The 23,118-nt window shown below is 43.2% G+C and overlaps 1 protein-coding gene across 4 annotated transcripts in view; it reads right to left on the bottom strand.

The window, feature by feature from the left end:
- Positions 1–20,406, bottom strand: part of CA5B (carbonic anhydrase 5B) — a 52,340-nt gene extending 31,934 nt beyond the window's left edge. For 2 of the 4 annotated variants that reach the window (XR_004678245.1, XM_035000001.1), the window contains exons 1-2: positions 20,292–20,406; positions 10,939–11,125 (exon numbers count right to left, since the gene is read on the bottom strand). Coding sequence is in view for 3 of the 4 variants with exons in the window: in XM_035000001.1 (XP_034855892.1) it covers positions 10,939–11,080 (142 nt within the window). In the remaining variant the exon portion in view is untranslated. The remainder of the gene's footprint in view (positions 1–10,938; positions 11,126–20,291) is intronic. The other 2 variants (XM_035000009.1, XM_034999990.1) reach the window with 2 other exon arrangements.
- Positions 20,407–23,118: the final 2,712 nt, after the last annotated feature.

The raw sequence follows: 23,118 nt of genomic DNA, 5'->3' as shown, positions 1-23,118 counted from the left end.
TAACTGACTGAGCCACCCAGGTGCCCCAAAAGGGTAAATTTTAAATCACAATTGCCCTGAAACTCTGGGAAAAAAATAAATTTTTTTTTGCATTCCTTCTGTCCCCTGAAATTATAAATCTTATGTCTTTAAAATGTAAATACAGCCCATAATTGCCTTAGACTGAAGAAACAAAAGGGAAAAAGGTTTTTAAAAATACAAATTTCTAGAATGGCTTTTGTGCCCCAACTCCAACACCTCTCATAATAGACAGATATGCACCAAATCTCCATTTTGAAGAAAATGTGGATACTTTCTCTTCCTTTGTGATGTAAATTTCCTACTACCATCTTCTTTAGGACCTAAAAGCCATTCTTTGAAATAAAAACAATTAGGGGGAACGTTAGAGAAAGTTTTTCCCCAAAACAAAAAAGGTGGGGAAAGGTATTTGGAAATTGGGCCTTTAATGTCCTTTCCACAGATCTTAGTAAGACAAAAGCTAGAAGACTGTTTGCATCTTTTTTTATTTTTATTTTTATTTTTTAAGATTTTATTTATTTTCTTGACAGAGAGAGACACAGCGAGAGAGGGAAAACAAGCAGGGGGAGTGGGAGAGGGAGAAGCAGGCCTCCCACTGAGCAGGGAGCCCGATGCGGGGCTTGATCCCAGGACCCTGGGATCAGACCTGAGCCGAAGGCAGACGCTTAACAACTGAGCCACCCAGGCACCCCGACTGTTTGCATCTTGTCTGTGTATGAGTGTCTATATATGTTATAAATTTTGGATATTTTCTCTATCTCTGGATGGTATTGCTAAAATTCACTTGTAGGGGTGCCTGGGTGGCTCAGTTGGTTAAGCGACTGCCTAGAAATTATGGAATGTATTCATAAATTTACTAAAGAATACTGTATAACAAAAATTTATAGTTGCTTAGTACTTAGTTTTCACCAAAAGCTAAGGCTCCTAAGAGTTAAGAATTCTAATAAATGCAGTTAAGGCTACTAGAAATAATAAGAAAAACAACTCTGTATGCAAGAAAAGTAAGATCTGTGTTTTGGGGAAAAAATACGAGGAATCAGAATACATTTCTGTTGAGGGAAAAGAAAGTAATTTTTTCCTAAAGTGAGACTGATTATTTAAAGAAGGAAAACTTAGGGCAAACTCTGAATGTAAACAAGAAAGTTGCAGGTTTATGAAAAGGGAATCTTCAGAAGGGAATTTTGTGTGTGGTCAGTACTAGCTAAGATTAGAATAAATTTAAGTAAGTAAATGGGTTTTAATGTCAAAAATACACTAATGCCAAGTTAAAATTGTTTTCCCTTTGTTAAAAAACCCAAAGTTTCCTTAAACTATTGATCTGCTCTTAATAAGACATTGTAAATGTTTTTATCTTTAAAGTTAACTGCCTAGGGACACCTGGGTGGCTCAATCGTTAAGCGTCTGCCTTCGCCTCAGGTCATGATCCCAGGGTCCTGGGATCCAGCCCCACAACGGGCTCCCTGCTCCGCGGGAAGCCTGCTTCTCCCTCTCCCACTCCCCCTGCTTGTGTTCCCTCTCTCGCTGTGTCTCTCTCTGTCAAATAAATAAATAAAATCTTTAAAAAAAAAGTTAGTGCCTAGAAAAGAAGGATTCTGTGGTTTGCCAAAATAATTTCCTATGTTTATCAGGTCTTTGATTTACTTTTAAAAAAAAACCTCTGAATCTTAATATTTTTAAAAAGCTAGGGCGCCTGGGTGGCTCAGTTGGTTGGGCGACTGCCTTCGGCTCAGGTCATGATCCTGGAGTCCCTGGATCGAGTCCCGCATCGGGCTCCCTGCTCGGCAGGGAGTCTGCTTCTCCCTCTGACCCTCCCCCCTCTCATGTGCTCTCTCTCAAATAAATAAATTAAAAAAAAAAAAAGCTAAATTTGATTACAGCTATGGAACCTTCTGTATTTGCCTTTGATATCTTATTGCTGAGTTGATTACATGGATAATTAAATACTATTTCTTAATGATCAGAAGATCCTATTTAATAAAATGTTCAAACCTTTTGGTAGTTTTTGACATACTTCCCAAAATCAAATTCTAAAATGAAATCTTTTGACTACAATCTAACTGAGATGTTCCAGAGAGCTCCTGGAACATTTCAAAGATTTTGTGAGAAATTAAACCTATTAGACTTATTTGGTATATTAAATTAAATGAGAAGCCTTGTCAAATAAGTGATATTAAACCCTATTAGATTATATTTGTGTAGATGTGTAATTAAAATAAGTGTTCTAAAAACTGCATATAACCCCTAGAAATCTGATGTTCTGGTATGTTATTATCTTGAAGTGTTGTGTGTCAAAGAAATAATCACATTTCCTTGCCACCTGCATCATAATGAACTCTAATCAAATCTTTAACCATGGCCTTTTTTTTTTTTTTTAAGATTTTATTTATTTATTTGACAGAAAGAGCACAAGTAGGCAGAGCGGCAGGCAGAGGGAAAGGGAGAAGCAGGCTCCCCACTGAGCAGAGAGCCCGATGCAGGATTCAATCCCAGGACCCTGGGGATCACGACCTGAGCCGAAGGCAGACGCTTAACTGACTGAGCCACCCAGGCGCCCCATAACCATGGCCATTTTTAACTATTGTCATTTACAGTCACTGTCTTACACTGATGCCATTGCAGTGTATTTCATTTTCAGTGAAACTCACAGAAAAAAACTCTTGAGGACAAGTTTCCGATAACCTTAAGATCGTAAAACTGAACTAGGTAAGATTTGCTACAACTAGTGGAAATACTAGATTCAAGGAAAACAAAAACATGGGACTAAATAAACTGAGGATGAGGATTATAATTTTTGTGACTTTTAAAACATTTCCAACTTTTTAAAATGGTTTGTTTTTCAAGATTAAGGAAATCTTTTCTCTTAAGCTAACTGACCTATAATAATTTGATAAATTATACCATTATAAGCAGTATTGAAACATTTATCTTGTCTCCCTCTCTGAACCCTCCAGAATTCAGAAACTCAGTGAGAATTCTCATATTTTTAATGGCAGTATATTTATTCTCATAAGTTCAATAAGAATCTGTTCTCCTTGTAATAGGACACAGTTGGAGGCATTGGCTATATTACCAAGGCTTTGACTAGAATGTCATATTTGAGACCTGGATAGATTCAGATATGACCAGACAGCTTTAAGAAACTAAGAATGACTTTATGGAACCAATAAAACCCTCTGGAAATATCAGCCTATTACCTTGCTTACAGAATTCCCAGTAGCCATACCAGGTGATAAATTAGGTTACTTCCTAGCAGGTATGGGAACTTCAGGATATATGGAGAAGCTCAAGAAGAGGAGAACTGACCCAAATCTATAGGTATTGCAGACAAAGTCTGGCAGGTGTCTGGTGCAAGTTTTGGCTTGGTTCCTGGCCTTGAGGCTGTTAAAAGTTCAATCTAGAAATTCCTTATGAAAAGTTCTAGCAGGAAGAACAAATATTCTTAAAATGTCTATACTACCCAAAGCAATTTTCACATTTAATGTAATCCCTATCAAAATACCAATATTTTTCACAGAACTAAAACAAATAATCCTAAAATTAGCATGGAACCCCAAAAGACCCGAAATAGCCAAAGTAATCTCAAAAAAGAAGAACGAAGCTGGAGGCATCACAATCCCAGATTTCAAGATATAATACAAAGCTGTAATAATCAAAACAGTATGGTACTGGCACAAAAATAGACACATAGGTCAATGGAACAGAATAGAAAACCCAGAAATAAACCCACGATTATATGGTCAATTAATCTTCGACAAAGCTAGAAAGAATATGCAATGGAGAAAAGAGTCTCTTCAACAAATGGTGTTGGGAAAACTGGACAGCTACATGCAAAAGAATGAAACTGGACCATTTTCTTACACCATACACAAAAATCAACTCAAAATGGATTAAGGATCTAAATGGAGACCTGAAATCATAAAAATCCTATTAGAGAGCACAGACTAATTTCTCTGACATCCCAGCTGAAGCACTATTTTTCTAGATGTGTCTCCTGAGGCAAGGGAAATAAAAGCAAAAATAAACTATTGGGACTACATCAAAATAAAAAGCTTCTGAGGGGCGCCTGGGTGGCTGAGTCGTTAAGCATCTGCCTTCTGCTCAGGTCATGATCCCAGAGTCCTGGGATCAAGCCCCGCATTGGGCTCCCTGCTCAGCGGGAAGCCTGCTTCTCCCTCTCCCACTCCCCCTGCTTGTGTTCCCTCTCTTGCTATCTCTCTCTGTGTCAAATAAATTAAAAAATTAAAATCTTTAAAAAAAAGTAAAAAATAAAAGCTTCCGAACGGCAAAGGAAATGATCACAAAACTAAAAGGCAACCTACCTACGGAATGGGAGAAGATATTTGCAAATGACATATATGATAAAGGGTTAGTACCCAAAATATATAAAGAACTTGTGCAACTGAACACCTAAACCCCCAAAAATCCAATTAAAAAATAGGCAGAAGATATGAACAGACATTTCTCCAAAGAAGACATCCAGATGGTCAACAGACACATGAAAAGATGCTCAACATCACTCATCATCAGGGAAATGCACATCAACACCACAGTGATATATCACCTCACACCTGTCAGAATGGCTAAAATCAACAACACAAGAAACAACAGGTGTTGGCGAGGATGTGGAGAAAGGGGAACCCTGTGCAGTGCTGGTGCGAGTGCAGACTGGTGCAGCCACTGTGGACGAGAGTATGCAGGTTCCTCAAAAAATTAAAAATAGAGGGGCGCCTGGGTGGCTCAATAAGGTAACCTCTGTTTTCCAAACATCTCCTCTCACCTTCCTGATTTTGGTCTTCCTTCCCTTTGTATCAGTGGACCCCCACCCTTCTCTATAGCTCATATAAGCCTCATGTTGCCTCACTATCCTTGGAATTTCCATTTCCATATGGATTCCCCTTACATACACTATTAAATTTGATTTTCTCCTATTAATCTGTCTCATGTCAATTTGATTCTTAGTCCGGCCAGAAGGACCTGGAAGGGTAGAGGAAATGCTTCCTCCCCAATAGTTCCCATGATCACATCTACCCATTTCTCTCATTTCTTAAAATCCTACAGGCTCTCAAGATCACTTCCAGCCCCTTCCCTGACAGCCCCACACTACATTAAGCATCCCTTCATCTGCTGTTACTCCTTGGCATCTATTCTCTGTACCTGCACTGCCTAAAAAGGTAACCACTCACCCTGTGTGACTATTTAAATTGAGATCTGCTATAAATGTAAAACACCTAGGGGCCTAAAGACTTAGTACAAAACCAAGAATGTAAAATATTTTATTTATAATTCTTATATTCATCTCATGTTTCAGTGAGAATATTTTGGATATGCTAGGTTAAATATTCTTCCTTCCCAACAAATATATTGGTAAAAATAATTTTACCTATTTACTGTATTTTACCTACGTATTTGCTATATTAGAATGAATTTCCCCCAGTTTTGAGATGTAATTGACATGCTATTTGTTCTTTTTTAAATGCAGTTGTTGGAAAACACAGAATTGCCCAAGTGGCTCATATTGGTGGCTCACGTTATTTATCCACTGGACACTGTTGTTCTACACCCTCGTTGGCTTTTTCTCCCGCGCCTTGCCCCGTTACCGTCCTCTTTCTCGAGATGTGCAGATTTCCTCATGGAACTGAAGACCACCCTAGCAGGCCCGGGGCTCAGCACGGGGACATGATACATAGGGACAGCCCCCTCCCAGATGACATTGTTACGGATGATCTCAGAATCACAAATTGTCTTCTCGGAGCTTGAGGGCTGTTCGATGCACTTTGATGCTGAGCCCAGGTAGCTGCAGCAGACACATGCGGCTATCAGCACAGGGCACTAAAGCCCACAGTTCCTGGGCTTATTGTTAGCTCCCTGTTGCTGCCGACACCCCTGAAGCTATTAGTACAATTCTAGGGGGCTCTTAAGCAGCCTATTGTTTCTGAGGGTTATTTGAATGTTAATGAGAGACTCTGTCTGGCACTGCACAGCAAACTTTTTAATACTAACGTTCTCGAGGATTTTTGTCCTTCAAAATTAATTGGAGAAATAATGGAACAACTTTCTAACACAGTTCAGTTATAATACAGACCAGTCCTGTCAAACAGAACTTCTCTGATGACGGAAATTTTCAGTATGGTAAGTGCTAGCAACATGCAGCCATACCATTTTAATAAATTTATATTTACATGAAAATAAACACATGGGACTAGTGGCTAGATTTTATACAGTGCCATTCTATTCCACACTGTCCTAAAAAAATATTTTTCTTCCATCTAAAAGTAGAGATCATGAATAATAAGAATCAATGAAATAATAATAAATAGCAAATATGTACCATATCAATTCTAGATGATATTCTTTAAATTTAATTAAGAATTAACATTATTAAATTTATATTGTTATGCTCTAAGATCTCATGTTTAATTTTTTTAAAAGATTTTATTTATTTATTAGAGAAAGAGAGCATGTGCATGAGCAGAGGAGAGCGGCACAGGGAGAGGAAGAAGAATACTCCCCACTAAGCAGGGACCCCGATGTGGAGCCCAGTCCCAGGACCCTGAGATCGTGACCCGGGATGAAGGTAATGCCTAACCGACTGAGCCACCCAGGCACCCCTCATGTTTAATTTTTTAAGACTTTATTTATCCATTAATTTATTTAAGGTACATTGATTTCCCATTTACCCCTGTCCCCACACATGCAGCATCCCCCATTATCAACATCCCCAACCAGAGTAGGACATTTGTTATAATTCATGAACCTACACTGACACAGGATAACACCCAAAGTCCATAGTTTACATTCTTGGTGTTATATATTCCATAGGTTTGGACAAATGTATACTGACCTGTATCCATCATAATATACAGAGTATTTTTACTACCCTAAAAATCATCTGCTCCACCTATTCATCCCTCCCTATACTCTAACACATGGCAACTATTGATCTTTTTACTGTCTCCATAGTTTTGCTTTTTCCAGAACGTCATATAGTTGGGATCACGGAGTATACAGCCTTTTCAGATTGGCTTCTTTCACTTAGTAATACGCATTTAAGGTTCCTACATTTCTTTTCATGGCTTCATAGCTCATTTCTTTTCTTTCTTTTTTTTTTTTCTAAGATTTATTTATTTGCGAGAGAGAGAATGAGAGACAGAGAGCATGAGAGGGAGGAGGGTCAGAGGGAGAAGCAGACTCCCTGCTGGGCCGGGAGCCCGATGTGGGACTCGATCCCGGGACTCCAGGATCATGACCTGAGCCGAAGGCAGTCGCTTAACCAACTGAGCCACCCAGGCGCCCTCATTTCTTTTCAGTGAGGAAGAAAATTCCATTGTCTGGCTATGCCGTAGTTAAGATATCCATTCATCTACTGAAGGACATCTTGGCTGCTTCCAAGTTTTGGCAATTACGAAGAAAGCTGCTGTAAGTATCCATGTGCAGGTTTTTGTGCAGACATAAGTTTTCAACAGTGCTGGGTAAATACCAAGGAATATGACTGCTGGATTGTATGGCAAGGATATATTTTGTTCTAAAAGAACCTGCCAAGTTATCTTCCAAAGTGGCTGTACCGTTTTGCATTTTCACCAGCAATGAGTAAGAGTTCCTGTTGCTCTACACCCCCATAACCACTTGGTGTGGTCAGTGTTCTGGAATTTGGCCACTGTAATATGTGTGGTAATATCTTGTTGTTTTAATTTGTATTTCCCTGATCACAGAACACATAGTAGGGCACCTTTTTATACCCTTATTTGCCATCTATAGATCTTCTTTGGTGAGGTGCCTGTTAAGTAAGGGCTCTGATCCATTTTTTTATTAGATTTTTAAATCAGATTTTCTTGTTGTTGACTGTTCGGCTTTGTTTCCTGATATGCTCTAACCCTAGATTTTTTATGTGACAAAATAAATTTCAGTAGAAGATATACTAAGTGAATTTGACTTTATTTTCATCTTGGGTAACAGGTGCAGCCTTTTATCTTTATTTTGTCATATTACAAATCAAGTTAGGATTGTCAACACTGTCTGCTCCTTGAGATAAGAGCAAACAGCAATGTGAGTGGACAGCCAATGATTCCCTGGGAAGGGCGGGGAGCGGAGTGAAGGTGAAGCACAAAGCACAGATAGGCTGCTTTCTGAATCTGCCATATCCTCCTACTTCCTTTACTCCTCATTCTGCTTAACCCAATCTTAACAATGTTCAAACATCTGAGGGAGGCACTGAGCCTATAATGATGATGATAAAGATGGTGATGATGATAATCCTAGTACTAGAAGTAACGTGCCAACACAGTCCTCACTGTGTGGCAGGCACCAGCTAAGGACTTTCCATGTTATCTTTTCTAACCCTCAATGATCTTGGGTCACTCTGTCACACAAGTAGACAATGGGCCTTCTGCTGGAGTTTTAAGTTGCCAGATACAATGTGTATTGTTTTTACAACTGCTCAGCGGAGGGTCTGGGATTTAGGAAGACAACATGCTCAGTGGCTCAGGGCAGCAGAGACTATAATATTCTCCCCTGTGAAAAGGGAGGGGTGGTGCAATATGCCAAAAACCAAATCAAATCATGTCTGTTACCTTTTTTTCTTAGTAACTTAAAAACAAGAACATCTGATGTGACAAATTAATCATGGAAAGCCCACATCTCCCCAAGCCACCACTTTTTGTTTTAGTCAGCCCTAGAAGAAGCAAACTATCCTAAAGACATTCGTATGTTGGATTTTAGACCTTTAACTTTCAACTCTCTGTTAAAAAAAGTAAAACTTTAGAAACTACATGAACATGACTAATTTTTTCCATTTTAAGCCTCAGACCACAAAATGCCAGTGCTGAGAATAAGACAGTCCTGGTAGGATGTAGGTCTGTCGTTAGGAAGCCACACCCAGCAACCAGAAATTTGTTATGACTCCAACCAGTTCACTTGAATGAGAACACTGTCATTGTTGGAGGAAACAAAGTAAATATATAATAGAAATGTATTTATGGAGCAGTTCCAAATCCTTGGATTTAGCTAGATTAGTTTTATTAATTTAAAAGCATTCCTTTCTTACCTTCTTTTTTTATTACGTGCATATGAAATCAAAAGAGAGTAAACCCAAAGAGAAAAAGTGGAAAAACTTAGACCCAGAAGGAAGGCAACATGTGAAAACTCTTGTCAATTCCTTTAAAATCACAGAAAATATGAAAAATTCCTCTTTAACAATATACTTAGCCATTTTACCTCTCCACAAATTCAAACTCATCTCTCCACAAATAAATACATTATTCTCTCCTATCATCCCACTGATTCTTTTTTTTTTTTTAAGATATATATTTATTTATTTATTTGTCAGAGAGAGAGAGAGAAGGAGAGAGAGCACAAGCAGGGAGAGTGGCAGGCAGAGGGAGAGGGAGAAGCAGACTCCCCGCTGAGCAGGGAGCCCCATGCGGGACTCAATCCCAGGACTCTGGGATCAAGACCTGAGCCAAAGGCAGACGCTTAACCGACTGAGCCACCCAGGCGTCCCCGTCCTACTGATTCTTAAGCAGGGGCAGTTTTGTGCCCCCAGAGCTCATTTGGTAATGTCTGCTGATATTTTTGTTTGTTACAACTGGGTGGGGATACAACTGTCATCTAATGGGTATTTGGCAGGGATGCTGCTAATCACCCTACAGTGCACACTGCACCCACAACAACACAGAATGACCCATCCCTCGTGTCAATAGTACCTCGGTGCACAATCCCTGCACCATAGGGACGGGGCAGGGAACTGGTATTTCAGGAGGGGAATGAGATACGAGAGCGTTCAGGAAAGGCCATCTGCTGCCTCGCTTGATATGCTGCGTCTACGGCAGAGCACACACTGGTAAGCTGGTCAACTAGAATGAACGCTGCCATTTGTGACTTGAGAAAGAATATTCCAGAGCGTGAAGCTACTGACCTGCTGACAAACATTAACATGCAACTTCCAGAACGTTAAGACTCACAGAAATAATTCGCAGTCTGTGGATCAATGTCAGTAAGAAGACTGTTGCTAACAAGAACGATACAGAACAGGTTCCAGAGTATTTGAAACTGGGACACCTCTCTGATCCTATTTCTGCGTGACATCATTTTATTTATTTATTTATTTATTTATTTATTTATTTATTTATTTATTTATTTATTTATTTATTAAGATTGTGTTTTTATTTATTTGACAGAGAGAGACACAGCGAGAGAGGGAACACAAGCAGGGGGAGCGGGAGAGGGAGAAGCAGGCTTCCCTCTGAGCAGGGAGCCCGATGCGGGGCTCGATCCCAGGACCCTGGGATCATGACCTGAGCCGAAGGCAGACGCTTAACAACTGAGCCACCCAGGCGCCACCGACATGACATCATCTTAACATGTTAAAATTAGTCAAGGAAAGAACTTTCCAAACCTATTATGGAAATCATTTTGCAATATATACGTGTATCAAATCAGCACATGGCACACCTTCGACCTACACAATGTTGGGTGGCAATTCTATGTCAATAAACCTGGGGGGAAAGAATTTTCCACATTTATTTTAGAAGACAAAGAAACAAGCAGTTATTCTCACATTCTCAAGGCACAGAATCCCACTCTGGAATGCCACTGACACCTATGGATAAACACAGGACACACGTCATTGTCATGCAACACCAAGCCTCTCACTCTCTCTTTTTTTCAAAAGTTTCATTTATTTATTTGAGAGAGAGAGCATGGGCCAGCGGGGGAGGTGGCGGGCAGAGGGCAGAGGGAGAGGGAGAGAGAATCTCAAACAGACCTCAAGCTAGTGTGGAGCTCAATGCGGGGCTCGATCTCATGACCCTGAGACCGTAAGCCTGAGACCACAACCTGAGCCGAAACCAAGAGTCGGCCGCTTAAGCGACTGCGCCCCCCAGGCACCCCCACCTCTCGCTCTCTTTAAGGCAGCAGCGTACTCACAGGCTCGGTTCCGGCTTCTGTACGTGCAGGTGTAGAGGCTGCAGGGCCTCGCTGGCACGAACCTGGGGGTCTGCAATCTTCTCCACAGTGACTTGCATGGAGAGGCTTGAAGAATGACCCTCAGGCTACTCGTCGCCACCATGTTTCGCTTGAAATCTTGACCGGGTCCCAAATAGCTTGCAGGAACCTAATAACCCAGAGGCAGGAGGACAGAGGAGGCAAAGCTATAAACAACGGAGACTGACCATCAAGTGGAAACCTCTAAGCAGGACAACACTACTCAGACTATGAGTACACATGGCAGGGGTGGGGGGGGGGGGGGGGGGGGGGGGGGGGGTTGAGTCGGTGGTTAATCCGCTCCTCTTCCGGAAACTCACTGGTTACCCCAGGAGGACAGACTCTTCTGCTGCGCCGTCCACTTCCCACTGCTGCCTGCCACCAGCCCCGTGGACTTGGGTTCTTCCCGCTCCCGAAGCTCCCTCCCGCCTCAGGGCTTGTGCAGATGCTCCTCCTCCACCCGTGCCTGGTGAACTCCTCCCCTCCCCTCAGGCGTTCCTCTCCTGCACCACCTCCTAGAAGCCTCCCCTGACCACACGCTCACCGCTCGCTCACCGGGTGAGCCTGGCGCCCTCTTCGGCTCCCTCACGGTGCTGCCTGCAGTTGCACAGCTCATCGAGAATGGACTTTATGACGCCACCTCCCCAGCCACGAGCCCCGCGGCGGTAAGGACCCTGTCTGTCTCTGGCACAGCTGCATCTCTCAGGGACGCAGTGCCTGGCCCGTGAGGGCAGCTCGGTGACCTGGGCACACTTCCGTGGTGAGGGGGATGTTGATCCCGATTCCAAGAACCGCACACTGTGAAGTGATTGCCAGCAGGTTCTTGCACGGTAGGAAGGGCTTTTCCTAGATGCCGCCATCAGCCCGTTGTGTGGTTATCTATACTTCTGAAACACTTTTAAATGCTTGCCATTTAAGAGGAGGGCCTCGTATCCCTACCGATAAGATCTGAAGGAGGACCGTATCCAGAGACAAATCTTAGCTAGTCTCACAGGGATGGGAATTCTGCCAGTAAACGTTTGCATTTCAACATTTATTGTCATTTCCTTTGTTCCAGGAACCACGTCGGCTGCTGGGATGCAAAGCGGAACAAGGCATGAACTCTACCTTCCAGGTGTGCAATTAATTCCTCCCCCTTGGAGCCTCTGGAAATGCACATCATATGGCAAGGAAAACCATCCACGACTCCTCAGATTCTGCCTTTGGCCTATCAGAGGGCACTCAAAAGTCTGGCAATGGCGGCGCGGAGGAGAGGGGCCCAAAGTCACAAAAAGAAATTATGATCCCTACCAATGCTAAGCAAAGAGGCAAATGTTCTCATTTCACCCTTCCCTCTCTTCATGTACTTTACTGCTTTTAATTGGCTGTGAAAGAGCTCTTCTCCCCTGTACTGCTGCCCTTGACCCCACTAGATCAGAGCTAGAGAGGAGAAGGCTACACCTAAGGGAAAGGAGAGAACAAAAAAAATACACCTGAGCTGTGTCCAGTAAAAGCAGGAAGCAGAGTTACTTCCTATTACTGCCTTGAAAGGAACAAATGAGGGCTCCAGGCAGAACCCTTTATAACCAGCAACAAGCCATGTGTCTGGACAAGTATTGCAAAGTGAACTGTGGCAAACAGCCAGCCTCTCAGCCTGGTGCCATGCACTCTGTTGTATGCATCACTTTGACAGTGAACACACTGAATGCAGGGAGCAAAGATGCACGGTCACCACATTAAAGGGGACTGGTCGAAAGTTCCGAATCCCATCGAGGCTCCTCACCTGCTGGCCTAACTCCTTGCCTGGGGTCTTTAGACCAGTGACACCTAAAGTATGTCTGCATTGCCAAGAGATGTCAGAAATTCTCAAACCAAGTTAAAATCACTTTTGTTTAGTTTTATGTGTGTGCATACACACACACACAAACACACACATTTTGGGGGGTATGTCAATATGTACCTTATTTAAGATATACAAAAGTCTGACTCAGCGGGGCGTCTGGGTTGCTCAGTGGGTTAAGCGTCGGCCTTTGGCTCAGGTCATGATCTCAGAGTCCTGGGATGGAGCCCCGCTTCATACTCCCTGCTCAGTGGGGAGTCTGCTTCTCCCTCTGCCCCTCCCCCTGCTCATGCTCCCTCCCTCGCTGGCTCTCTCTCAAATAAATAAGAAATCTTGAAAAAAAAAGTCTGACTCAGGATTTCAAATACAGATTGGTAATAAACTTTCAAGATATTATCTTGATAGTGCCTTGAGCCAAATCAAAGTCCCTCATTTTCAAATACCTTCATTAACTGAATTAACTGAGCAGGCTTAAGGAATAATAGACCACTGGCTACCTCATTTCAGAATCTATTTCCTTTTTTCCTTTAATTTTTTATTTTGGCAAACTTCAAATTTGAACAAGCAGTGGAAATACTAGAATAAAACCACCTATGTACCCAACACTTTATTTCAATAATTATCTGTTGGTGGCCAAGCATGTTTTATTTATATCCTCCCTCCTACTTCCCCTCTCTGTGAGACTTTGAAGCAAATGACAGACATCTTAGAAACTTGTCCATGATTATTTTCCATAGGAAAATATCTCCAAATTAATTTATAATTTCTTCTCCATAAAAATCATCTGTAGGAAATAGCCTCTGGTGGTAGTTTATGGACAGAATATGAAACCTATCAATTTTCCAAAATTAAAAAATAGCAAAAAGCCCAGTAACCTGATACTTTCTCAGCGCTCACCTATTTCTTCATGTAAACATTTCACTTCTCTCTTGATCTCTCCACCCTAATCTTGGATGAGAGTTCACGTCGAGAACTTTATGCTTCTTTCTAACTTGTAAGACTATGTGCAGCATGAAACTGTACAATTTGTAATTGCAGATCAGCAGAGTAAAAGGATTTTTTGAACTGAAATATTTAAGAGTGAGGCTTAATGTACACCCTTCATCTTTTTTTTTTTTTAAGATTTTATTTATTTATTTGACAGAGAGAGGTAAAGCGAGAGCAGGAACACAAGCAGGGGGAGTGGGAGAGGGAGAAGCAGGCTCCCCGCTGAGCAGGGAGCCCAATGCAGGGCTTGATCCCAGAACCCTGGGATCATGACCTGAGCCGAAGGCAGACGCTTAACCATCTGAGCCACCCAGGCGCCCGGGAAGTTATTATTATTCAAACTGAGCTTGCTAAAATGCTCCCCATGCTATAAATGCAAACACTAAGAAAATAGAAAGCAGTTTGGGATGATTTTTAATTTCATGTTTTTCATTTTCTTTCTGAGATAATACCATCAAACAATTCCAACTACACAGGGTTCTCTCTGATAAAATCAATTTGACAATAAAATGAATTTTTAAAAATTCCTAAGAGGTATGGGGAAACCTTGCCTGAATTTGTGCTTCTTTCCATTGACTTCCATCCCTGAATTGAAGCAATAATGAGTGATTATCCCATGCAAAGCATTGGGCTGCGTGAAGATGAAAAAATCATGTTTTCTCCCCATCCCCACAAGCTTGCAATCTATTAAGAAACTATTAAACAAGTAATCTTTCTGGGTTTTTTAGTTACCTTTTTATAGTATGGTAAAATACGCATATTTATCATTTTAACCTTTTTCAAGCGTACAATTTGGTGGCATGAAATACATTCATGATGCTGTGTAACCATCACCAGTGTCTGTACCCCAAACTTTTTCATCATCCCCAACACAAACTCTATACCTATTCAACAAAAACTCCTCATTCCTCCGCACCCCTGCTGCCCCCAGCAACCTCGGTTCTACTTTCTGTCTCTACGTATTTGCCTATTCTGAATACTTCATGTAAGTGGACTCATACAATATTTTCCCTGAGTCTGGCTTACTGCACTTAGCATAATTAAACAAATACTTCTAATCAAAGCCAGATGTGATGACAGCTCTGACTTAATTCAATGAGAACACAGAGGGCAGAGGCTCTAAGTTTCAGGATGGGGCAGCATCTGAACCATGTGTCATTAGGAGAGAGACAATTTTAACAGGAGGGAGAAAGGTAGAGATGGACAGGCATTAATGTCAGGGATTATGAGGACATTTGGGGAGGCGGGGGTGTTTAGGAGTCAAGGCTGGAGAGGACAATTAGGGTTGAAATGGGCAGAACCTTGGGTTTATTCAATAATCCCAGCGTCAGAGGGAGGTTGGCAAAGATGTGGAAAAGGACTTCTTTCTTGCTTACAATTAGATAGAAAAAGAGACCTAGTAATTCCCAGGAAGACAATGACAAGTACAACATACACTCAAAAGACAGGACATGCTGGTTGGTCCTTCACAGGGAAAGATGTAGTAAGATACAGTCAAGGGCATGCCTAACTGCCAAGGGAGTTATACAGACGAGTCGGCATGCACTTGGTCCCGCATAAGGGGCTCTATGGGGATCTGAGGCATGTTAGCGGGGTGCCAGAGAAGTCTGGGGGACTGATCCTTGGCCTAGCTCCACAGAGAGCCACGGCTGTGGTCATGCCTTGGGCAGCGGCCCTGTACTCCGCAGTTATGCTGCTTCTGCACAGTGCTGAGGCTGGGGCTGATGACACCTGGCCCAGAGGAACTGTCTCCTGCCCACTTCCAGACTGACTCTCTAGGGCTAGGGGTACACCAAAGCTCCAGACGGCCTGACACCACCTCACCCTCTCCTTCCTCCTCCTTCACAAAACTCACCCCATGGTGGGGTTGCATGTCGTGGTGTGGAAATCTGACCCTCTGTCTGGCTCCTAAGAATACTGCTGACCTCACTGCGGTGGACATAGACTCTGAAGATAACTTTTTGTGTGTTTAGACAAAAAAGTCCTGTTTTGTAGCAAAGCTAAATGTATCTGGGCTTCCCATCATCCCAAGTCTGTTATGAATATTTCTTAAGGTGCTGGCCACACAGATGCCCGGGGGATGCAATGGAACCAGATGGGGATTTGAGACTAACTTGAAGAATACCGATTTCCAAGAGACTGGAAGGCCCTCAGGTATTATTCCGTACATAGAGGACGGTTTCCGACGACCCCATGTACATAGCACAGGATGGAATGCAGTGGGCAGAGTGGAGCCGGGAAGGTCAGTGACAAGGAGATTCCTTCAACCATCCTTCATTCAATCCATCACTCTTTTATCCTTTCATTCATCAGGATAGCAACCAAACATCTATTAAATGCCAGACGCTGTTCTAGGATCATTGGGGGGATAAAACAAAGTCCCTACCCTTGTGGAACTTACATTCTAGTAGGGGGGAGACAGACAATAAACAGCAGTGTAATACGTAAGTCAGTTGTACAGACAATTAAATTAAAATATACTCAGTGAAAAGCAGAGCAGGAGAAGTAAATTTGAAGTGCCACTGGGAAAGGAGCGTTGCATTTAAAATAAGTTGCTCAAAGGAGGCCTTACTGAGAAGGTGAGATTTGAACAAAAGATTGAAGGAAATGAAGGAATTAGTAATAGGACTAGCAGGAGGAAGGGTATTGCCCAGGAAGAGGGAATTGCCTGTGCAAAGACCCTGAGGTGGGAGCGTGTCTGGCACATACAAGGGGATAGTAAGGAGGCCAGCATGGCAGGAATAGAGTGTACTAGGAGGAGGGTAGTAAGGGAGAAGGTGGAGAGGTCATGGATGCCAGATCATGTATATTTCTAGGCTACTTTGTAAAGGTTTTTTCTCCAACTCAGGGTTCCTCAACCTTGACATTATTGGCATTTGACCAGATAACTCAGTTTGGGGGCTGTCCTATACGCTGTAGGATGTTTAGCAGCATCCCTGGCCTCTACCCATTAGATGTCCGTGGCACCTCCCTCCAACTGTGACAACCAAAAATGTCTCCAGACACCGCAGATGTGCCTTGGAAAAGGGGAATCACCTCTGATTGGAAACCACTGCTCTAAGTGAAATGGGGGCACAATGGAGTTTTGGCAGCACAGGAGGGACACCATCTGATTTATATTCTTAAAAGATCACTCAGGTTGTCCTACTGGAAATCAACTGGGATGAGAAGCAGGAAAGCAGCAGGGAGATCATTCAGGATAATCCAGGGGCTTGGAACAAAAGATGTCATGGTGGAAGTGGTGAGAAGGGGTTGGGCGTTGGCTATATCTTGGAGAGACTGCCCATAAGATATGAAAGAAAGGTAAGATGTGAAAGGAAGGAGTCAAGGATGGCTAGAAGATTCTTGGCCTAATCAACTGGAAGGATGGGAGTTGCCATGAACTGAGATGAGGACCACAGTGTGCGGAACAGGTTTCGGGTGGGACATCAGTAGCTCAGATTTGGGCACGTGAGTTTGAAATGAAATTCCAGTAATCCAAGTGAGACATATGAAGCACTGAACCAGAGAGTGACAGTAGCGATGGACCGAAGTTCTTTGTATTCAGGAGATTGTCATTTTGGTAAAAAAATGTAGGATTTGGCACTCAACTGGAGGAGAGAGAAGGGAAGCAGTTGTTGAAGAAGGCCCCATGATTTTATGGCTGGATGATGCTGGTGGTAGAATGAGGATGAATGCCTGAAGAGAGAAACAAACTGGCAAAAGGAGCAGGTGGGAAGGGAAAGAGGACAGACAGTCTTCCTGCTAATCCTATGGATTTGAGGTCCAAGGGGACAGCGAGAGGAAAAATCTAGAAAAGAGTTCTGATCTGTGATCAGGAGAGGTCATGTGGCTAGAGATAGAAGGAAAATCCCCACCCTTCCCCCCCGGAGTAACAGGTGTATAGAGGGAGCCTGACAAAATGGAGTAAGGAGGCCAAGAGACAGAAGGAGCAGTCGAAGACAATCAAGGAAGGAACAGAGCATGGAAGGTCAGCAGTGAGGAAGGTTCCAGGAAAATCCAAATAAAAAGAAACTCAATTTAGCTAGTGCTAGGCTATAATACCTGTAGCAATACATGAGGTTATTTATGTTAAAGCCTAAAGCCAATCTACTCTGTGACATTAAAATTATAATTTATTGATAGGTGGTTATTTAAATTTACCTACAGATCTCATAAAATCTAAGCTTGTAAAACCACAAATGTTTATCAAACATTATACATAACAATGAACTAATAGCATACATTACCAGATTTCACAGAAAATCTGTCTTTACTTAAGTTTGTCTTTAAGATGGGACTGTAGCCTGGATGGGCCCCATGAGTGCTAAGTTTTTTGTACCATATGCTTTTCCTATCACTAATGATTTATGTATGTCCCTGGCTTTTACTACCATGTCTTTTATCTGCTGTTTTGCAGACTAAGAAATGTGTGAAAAAAGAAAAAATTCTAAAAGCCTTTAAAGAATCATTCATAAATTATGTATTCATTAAATGACAGGTAGAGCTGACCTTTGAACAACACAGCTCCATATGTATGTGGGTTTTTTCCCCCAATTAATACAGTACAGTATTGTAAATGTACTTTCTCTTCCCTATGATTTTCCTAATCATGTTTTCTTTTCTCTCGCTTAATTTATTGTAAGAATATAGTATATAATACATGTAACATATAAAATAGGTGTTAATTGACTATGTTATTGGTAAGGTTTTTGATCAACAGTGGGCTATTAGAAGTTATGTTTTTGGGGAATCAAGTTATAGGTAGAGTTTCACTTGGGCAGGGGGTCGGTGTCCCTAATCCCTGTGCTGTTCAGGGGTCAACTGTAGTTTGAACTCTGCCTGATTAAGCCGTTTATACATATGCAAAACAGACAGAAAAAAAAAAAAGTACTCTATCTAAAGGTTACAATTACATTGAAAAAAATCCCTTGATTCTCATCAGACTGACCTTTCATTTTCTCACCTCCTGAGTTCAAAGGAAGCCAGTCTCTTGCAAAAGCCCTGAAATGGAAATCAGAGGTTATGCTGTCTTGTCCCGACAGCATAGAAAAAGCTGAGCTTCTTCCTCTCACCTACTTCTTCCCCAAGATCATGATCCCAATCTGGGGTTGCCAGAGGTTTCAAAATACATTTCTGGTAACTGTTTTGTGTGCTGCAACTAAGTGCCCCAGCACTGCCAAAGAGATGCATTGTCCTCCTCCCGTAAGATTTCCCAAAGTTCACGCATTCACTCACAATTCACTCAATCTTTACTGAGTCCCAACTGTGAGTGATCACTACCCTTTGACTGGCTCCAGGGAGAACAGGAAAGGTGTGTACAGGCCCAGAGAATGGTGCCCTTGCTGATCTTGGCCTTTCCGTGAATTTCAGTCCTGGTTCTGACATAAAAATTATCTGAGAAACGCCCCAGGTAGCTGAAAGGTTTTCCATTTCCAACATACCCGTGAACGGTGACCACCCTGAGGGATGTGCAGCGGCAGATAAGAGGTAGGGTCTGGAGCAGCTTCCCTCATGAGAGAAATCTGCCTGCTCCTCTCCTTATTCCAGCAAGGTTTTTTGTTTTGTTTTGTTTTTTAAAGATTTTATTTATTTATTTGACAGAGAGAGACACAGCGCGAGAGGGAACACAAGCAGGGGGGAGTGGGAGAGGGAGAAGCAGGCCTCCCGCCGAGCAGGGAGCCCGATGTGGGGCTCGATCCCAGGACTCCGGGATCATGACCTGAGCCGGTAACGACTGAGCCACCCAGGCGCCCCAACTTCTTGTATTTCTCAAACTTTCCCAGGGAAAATACAGGGGAGAAGACGGCACTTACATTAATATTAAGGAGTTGCCACCAGGCTTAAGGTAGTAGCATTTAACAGTGAATGCCCCAAAGACTCGTAACTATCAAAAATGTTTGTACTTCAGCGGTTCTCTTTCAGTTCTGGGGTGGGGCACAAAACAAAAAGGCCAGAAGTAATTGCGGAAGGAGAAGGCTCAGATTTGTCCACGTGACACAGCTGTGATGCTGATCCCCTGCCTTGGAGGTGGCTGTGACTCCGTCCACAGACCCTGGTAATTTAGGGGGTGGGGGATGGGGGGAATACAATCCAGACCCTAGTTAGTCCCAGCTTGCTGCGCCTCGGTTTCCGGAACTGCTATTTCAGATTTTGTAGCCTTTACCCCTGTCTACAGGTATTTCACAGCAGACTGGACTTTCTTGAGTTAATTCACGTCCAACCACCCCTGGCCACACTCCCTCCTAGGGCCAGACAGCTGTTTCCCGGCAAGTGCAATAACTCTAAAGGAGGTGCTGCCATCTGGTTGGTGACTCCCATTGTAGAAGAGGGCTACAGTGGGGAAAGGGCGATGCCGTGCCGGGACCCCGGCAATACTCGCAGGACTAACAGCTGTCCGGGCTCTGAGATCTGGCGTGGCGGGGTGCGGGTGTGTGAGCACGGTCCCGGCCCTCCCTGAGTCGGCCTGCCCCCGCTGTGGTCCTCACTCCAGTCGGCCACCGGCCCTTACCTTAGCGTTTCTCCACAGCACGAAGTTCGGCGGCTAGCTCTAGCCTGGGGACCCGCGGCAAGTGCGCTGGGACATCATAGCCACGCCCCGTCTTCACGCCCCACAGCCCAGGCCACGCCCCCTCCAAGCCTCTCCCAAAATGGTCGGGACCACGCCCCTTCACGTCCTTACGTGCGGCCCCGGCTACGCCCCTCCAGGCCAAGCCGTCTGTGGCCCGCGGCCTGGCCTCTCCCCTCCCGTCACAGCCACGCCCCCTCACCCGGGCCACGCCCATGAGCTCCGCCTGGGCCCCGCCCTTTACCTTGGTTACGCCCCTGCGCTCCGGGGTGGTCTGGCTCCTCCTGCAGGGCCAAGCCCCTAGCGCTCCCTCCTACCAGGCGGGACTTGGCCTCAGGGATTCGAGGTCGCGTGGGCGGCCCCCCTTGTCTCTAGAGAAACCCTCCCGGGTCTGGGAACTGAGCGCTGGCGACATTTTGTCGGGTGAAATCAGACTGCAGGCTTAAGAGCCTCGTCTAGAGAATGACTTTCCTCAGGTTTCTCCCACTTCCAAACATAAGATTGAATGTACTGAGAGCAGGTCGCTCAGTAGGGAAATGCAAATATTGGACGAGTCACACAACCATGTTCCTTCCTATTATTTTCATGTTCACTTTACCCGAGTTTCTTGGAGTCAGCTTTTACATCTGAACTCGAATTTGTAACTGCTTCTTCCAGCCAGTTTTCACATCCTCTAAACCAGAACTATGGACCAATGTTCCTTCTAGTCCCTTAGCCAACCTTAAGTGCTAGACAGATGAGTGGAGTAAACAGAACTGCTGTATTTCCTGATATCTCCTCCATTGCTTAGGCACCCAGTGAGCTCCCGCTGTCTAGGGCCTGTGGAGACGCGACCACAATGAGACTGCAACTCTGGTTGCAAGCCCTGTGTGTGCCCTGAGATCACTCTGCTAGCCTTCCTCTCTCCACTTACAACTCTGGGTCCACAAAAGAAATGTGAAGGTTATAACCAGCTTTTCTACCCTGTGCAGACATCTCTGATTCATTTATTCAAATCCTATTTTTTGAGTACCTGCTCCCCTAACAAAGAAGATAAGCCCAAAGGAGCTTGTAGTCTGAAGTTGTCCCAACTTGGGTTTGGATGTGACAAGAAATGATGAGAAAGTTAGAGAAGGTGTGGCAAAGGGCTGATAGGTAGAAAAGGATTTGGTAAGCACAGGTCTTCTTGATTTGATTAGTAGGAATATTTTTGGGTAGCAAACATAGGAATTCACTTTTATAGGACTTGGTACACTTCTTTACACTATAAATTCTCAATAAATCTTCATTGAATACTTAGCCTTTTCACATGTGTAGAAAGATAACATTTCTTTGCTCCCAGCAGTCAGATTTGCTACATTTAGGGCGCCTAGGTGGCTCAGTTGGTTAAGCGACTGCCTTCGGCTCGGGTCATGATCCTGGAGTCCCGGGATCGAGTCCCGCATCGGGCTCCCGGCTCAGCGGGGAGTCTGTTTCTCCCTCTGACCCTCCCCCCTCTCGTGCTCTCTCTTTCTCATTCTCTCTCTCAAATAAATAAAATCTTTAAAAAAAAAAAAGATTTGCTACATTTATTTCTTCATATGCCAACAATACAGATTTTGTGAGAGCATATATAGCTACTTTCTCTTTTCTTCCCACCCTCCATTCCATTCCTGGCTTGAAGATAGTGGGAATATTCAAAATGTTGCGCTACAAAGAACACAGAGAAAAGAACAAGTTTAACAGAACACTGGTTATTAAGCTCATCCTGACCCTGAGAACCCTGCCTCATTTATAAAATGTTCCAACTATCAGTCATTTTTGCCTGAAAAATGAACTCACAGAAGTTGGTACAAATACAGCCTGTATAAATTAGTGAGCTGATTTTTATAGTGAGTTCTACCTCACCTTCTTCCACAAACAGTTTGAGGCAGCTTATGAAAATACTGACATTACTGGATAAAACAAATAGCTGAAGGAGCCAGGGAAAGGGGAACTTAATGTAAGGAGAATAAAACAACCAATGATAAGATCAGCATTTAAGTATGCAGGCCACCAGATCCAGAACGATTGTTTAAGCTGGGACAAAGATTGCCCCTAAGCTTTTGAACAGCATTAGAAAAGAGGGCATAGCAATCGTTTTAAGGTTTTCTAGTGTTCTTAAGATAAAAATCAATCTTTTAGTTTTTTTTTTTTTAGAAACAGTTTTTCTTGAATTTCAGTCCTGAGAAAAATCCTATTTCCTCATATAGATGATGTGGTGAGAGAAGTGGGAAATAAGTGTCATGAGGAGTTAAACACAGGTCCCCTCAATGTAAGCTGTTGGCACAATCACAAAGCACAGTGCATTAAATCAATTCTATGAACCATCAAAACTTTTCTGTTCATCCAAGTACACAGGCCCTCCAGGGTAGCATTTTCATACTCTTTCCCTAGGATGGCAAATGGGTTTCAACTCACATGTCAACTTTGAGCTATTTGTGGTGCCTGCCTGAATAACTGTGCTGAGCTTTGTGTCTTTGTCTAGGCTCAGAAGGAAAAAGTTCTGTGAGTGATTAACAATGTCTGTCATGGGTGCAAGATGGATGAGTGGCTGCATGCAAAAACCTATCTTGGTAGCTCTCATTTGCAGAAATAGAGGTCTCTGCATGTAGAACTTTTGTGGAGTCACTGCAAATCAACAATTCTCATTATAGGGCTTTTGATAAATATCCAACAGTAAAGGTCAAGTTATCTTCTCTTAATCTGTCCCACCCACACTCATCTCCCCTGTTCATTCCTGTCTCGGGACATTTCCTTTGCTGGAGTTCCC

Source organism: Mirounga leonina, unplaced genomic scaffold (genome assembly GCF_011800145.1).
Source record: "Mirounga leonina isolate KUSES-001 unplaced genomic scaffold, KU_Mleo_1.0 Mir_101595, whole genome shotgun sequence".
Taxonomy (NCBI): domain Eukaryota; kingdom Metazoa; phylum Chordata; class Mammalia; order Carnivora; family Phocidae; genus Mirounga; species Mirounga leonina.
This window is presented reverse-complemented; position numbering and strand designations above follow the sequence as displayed.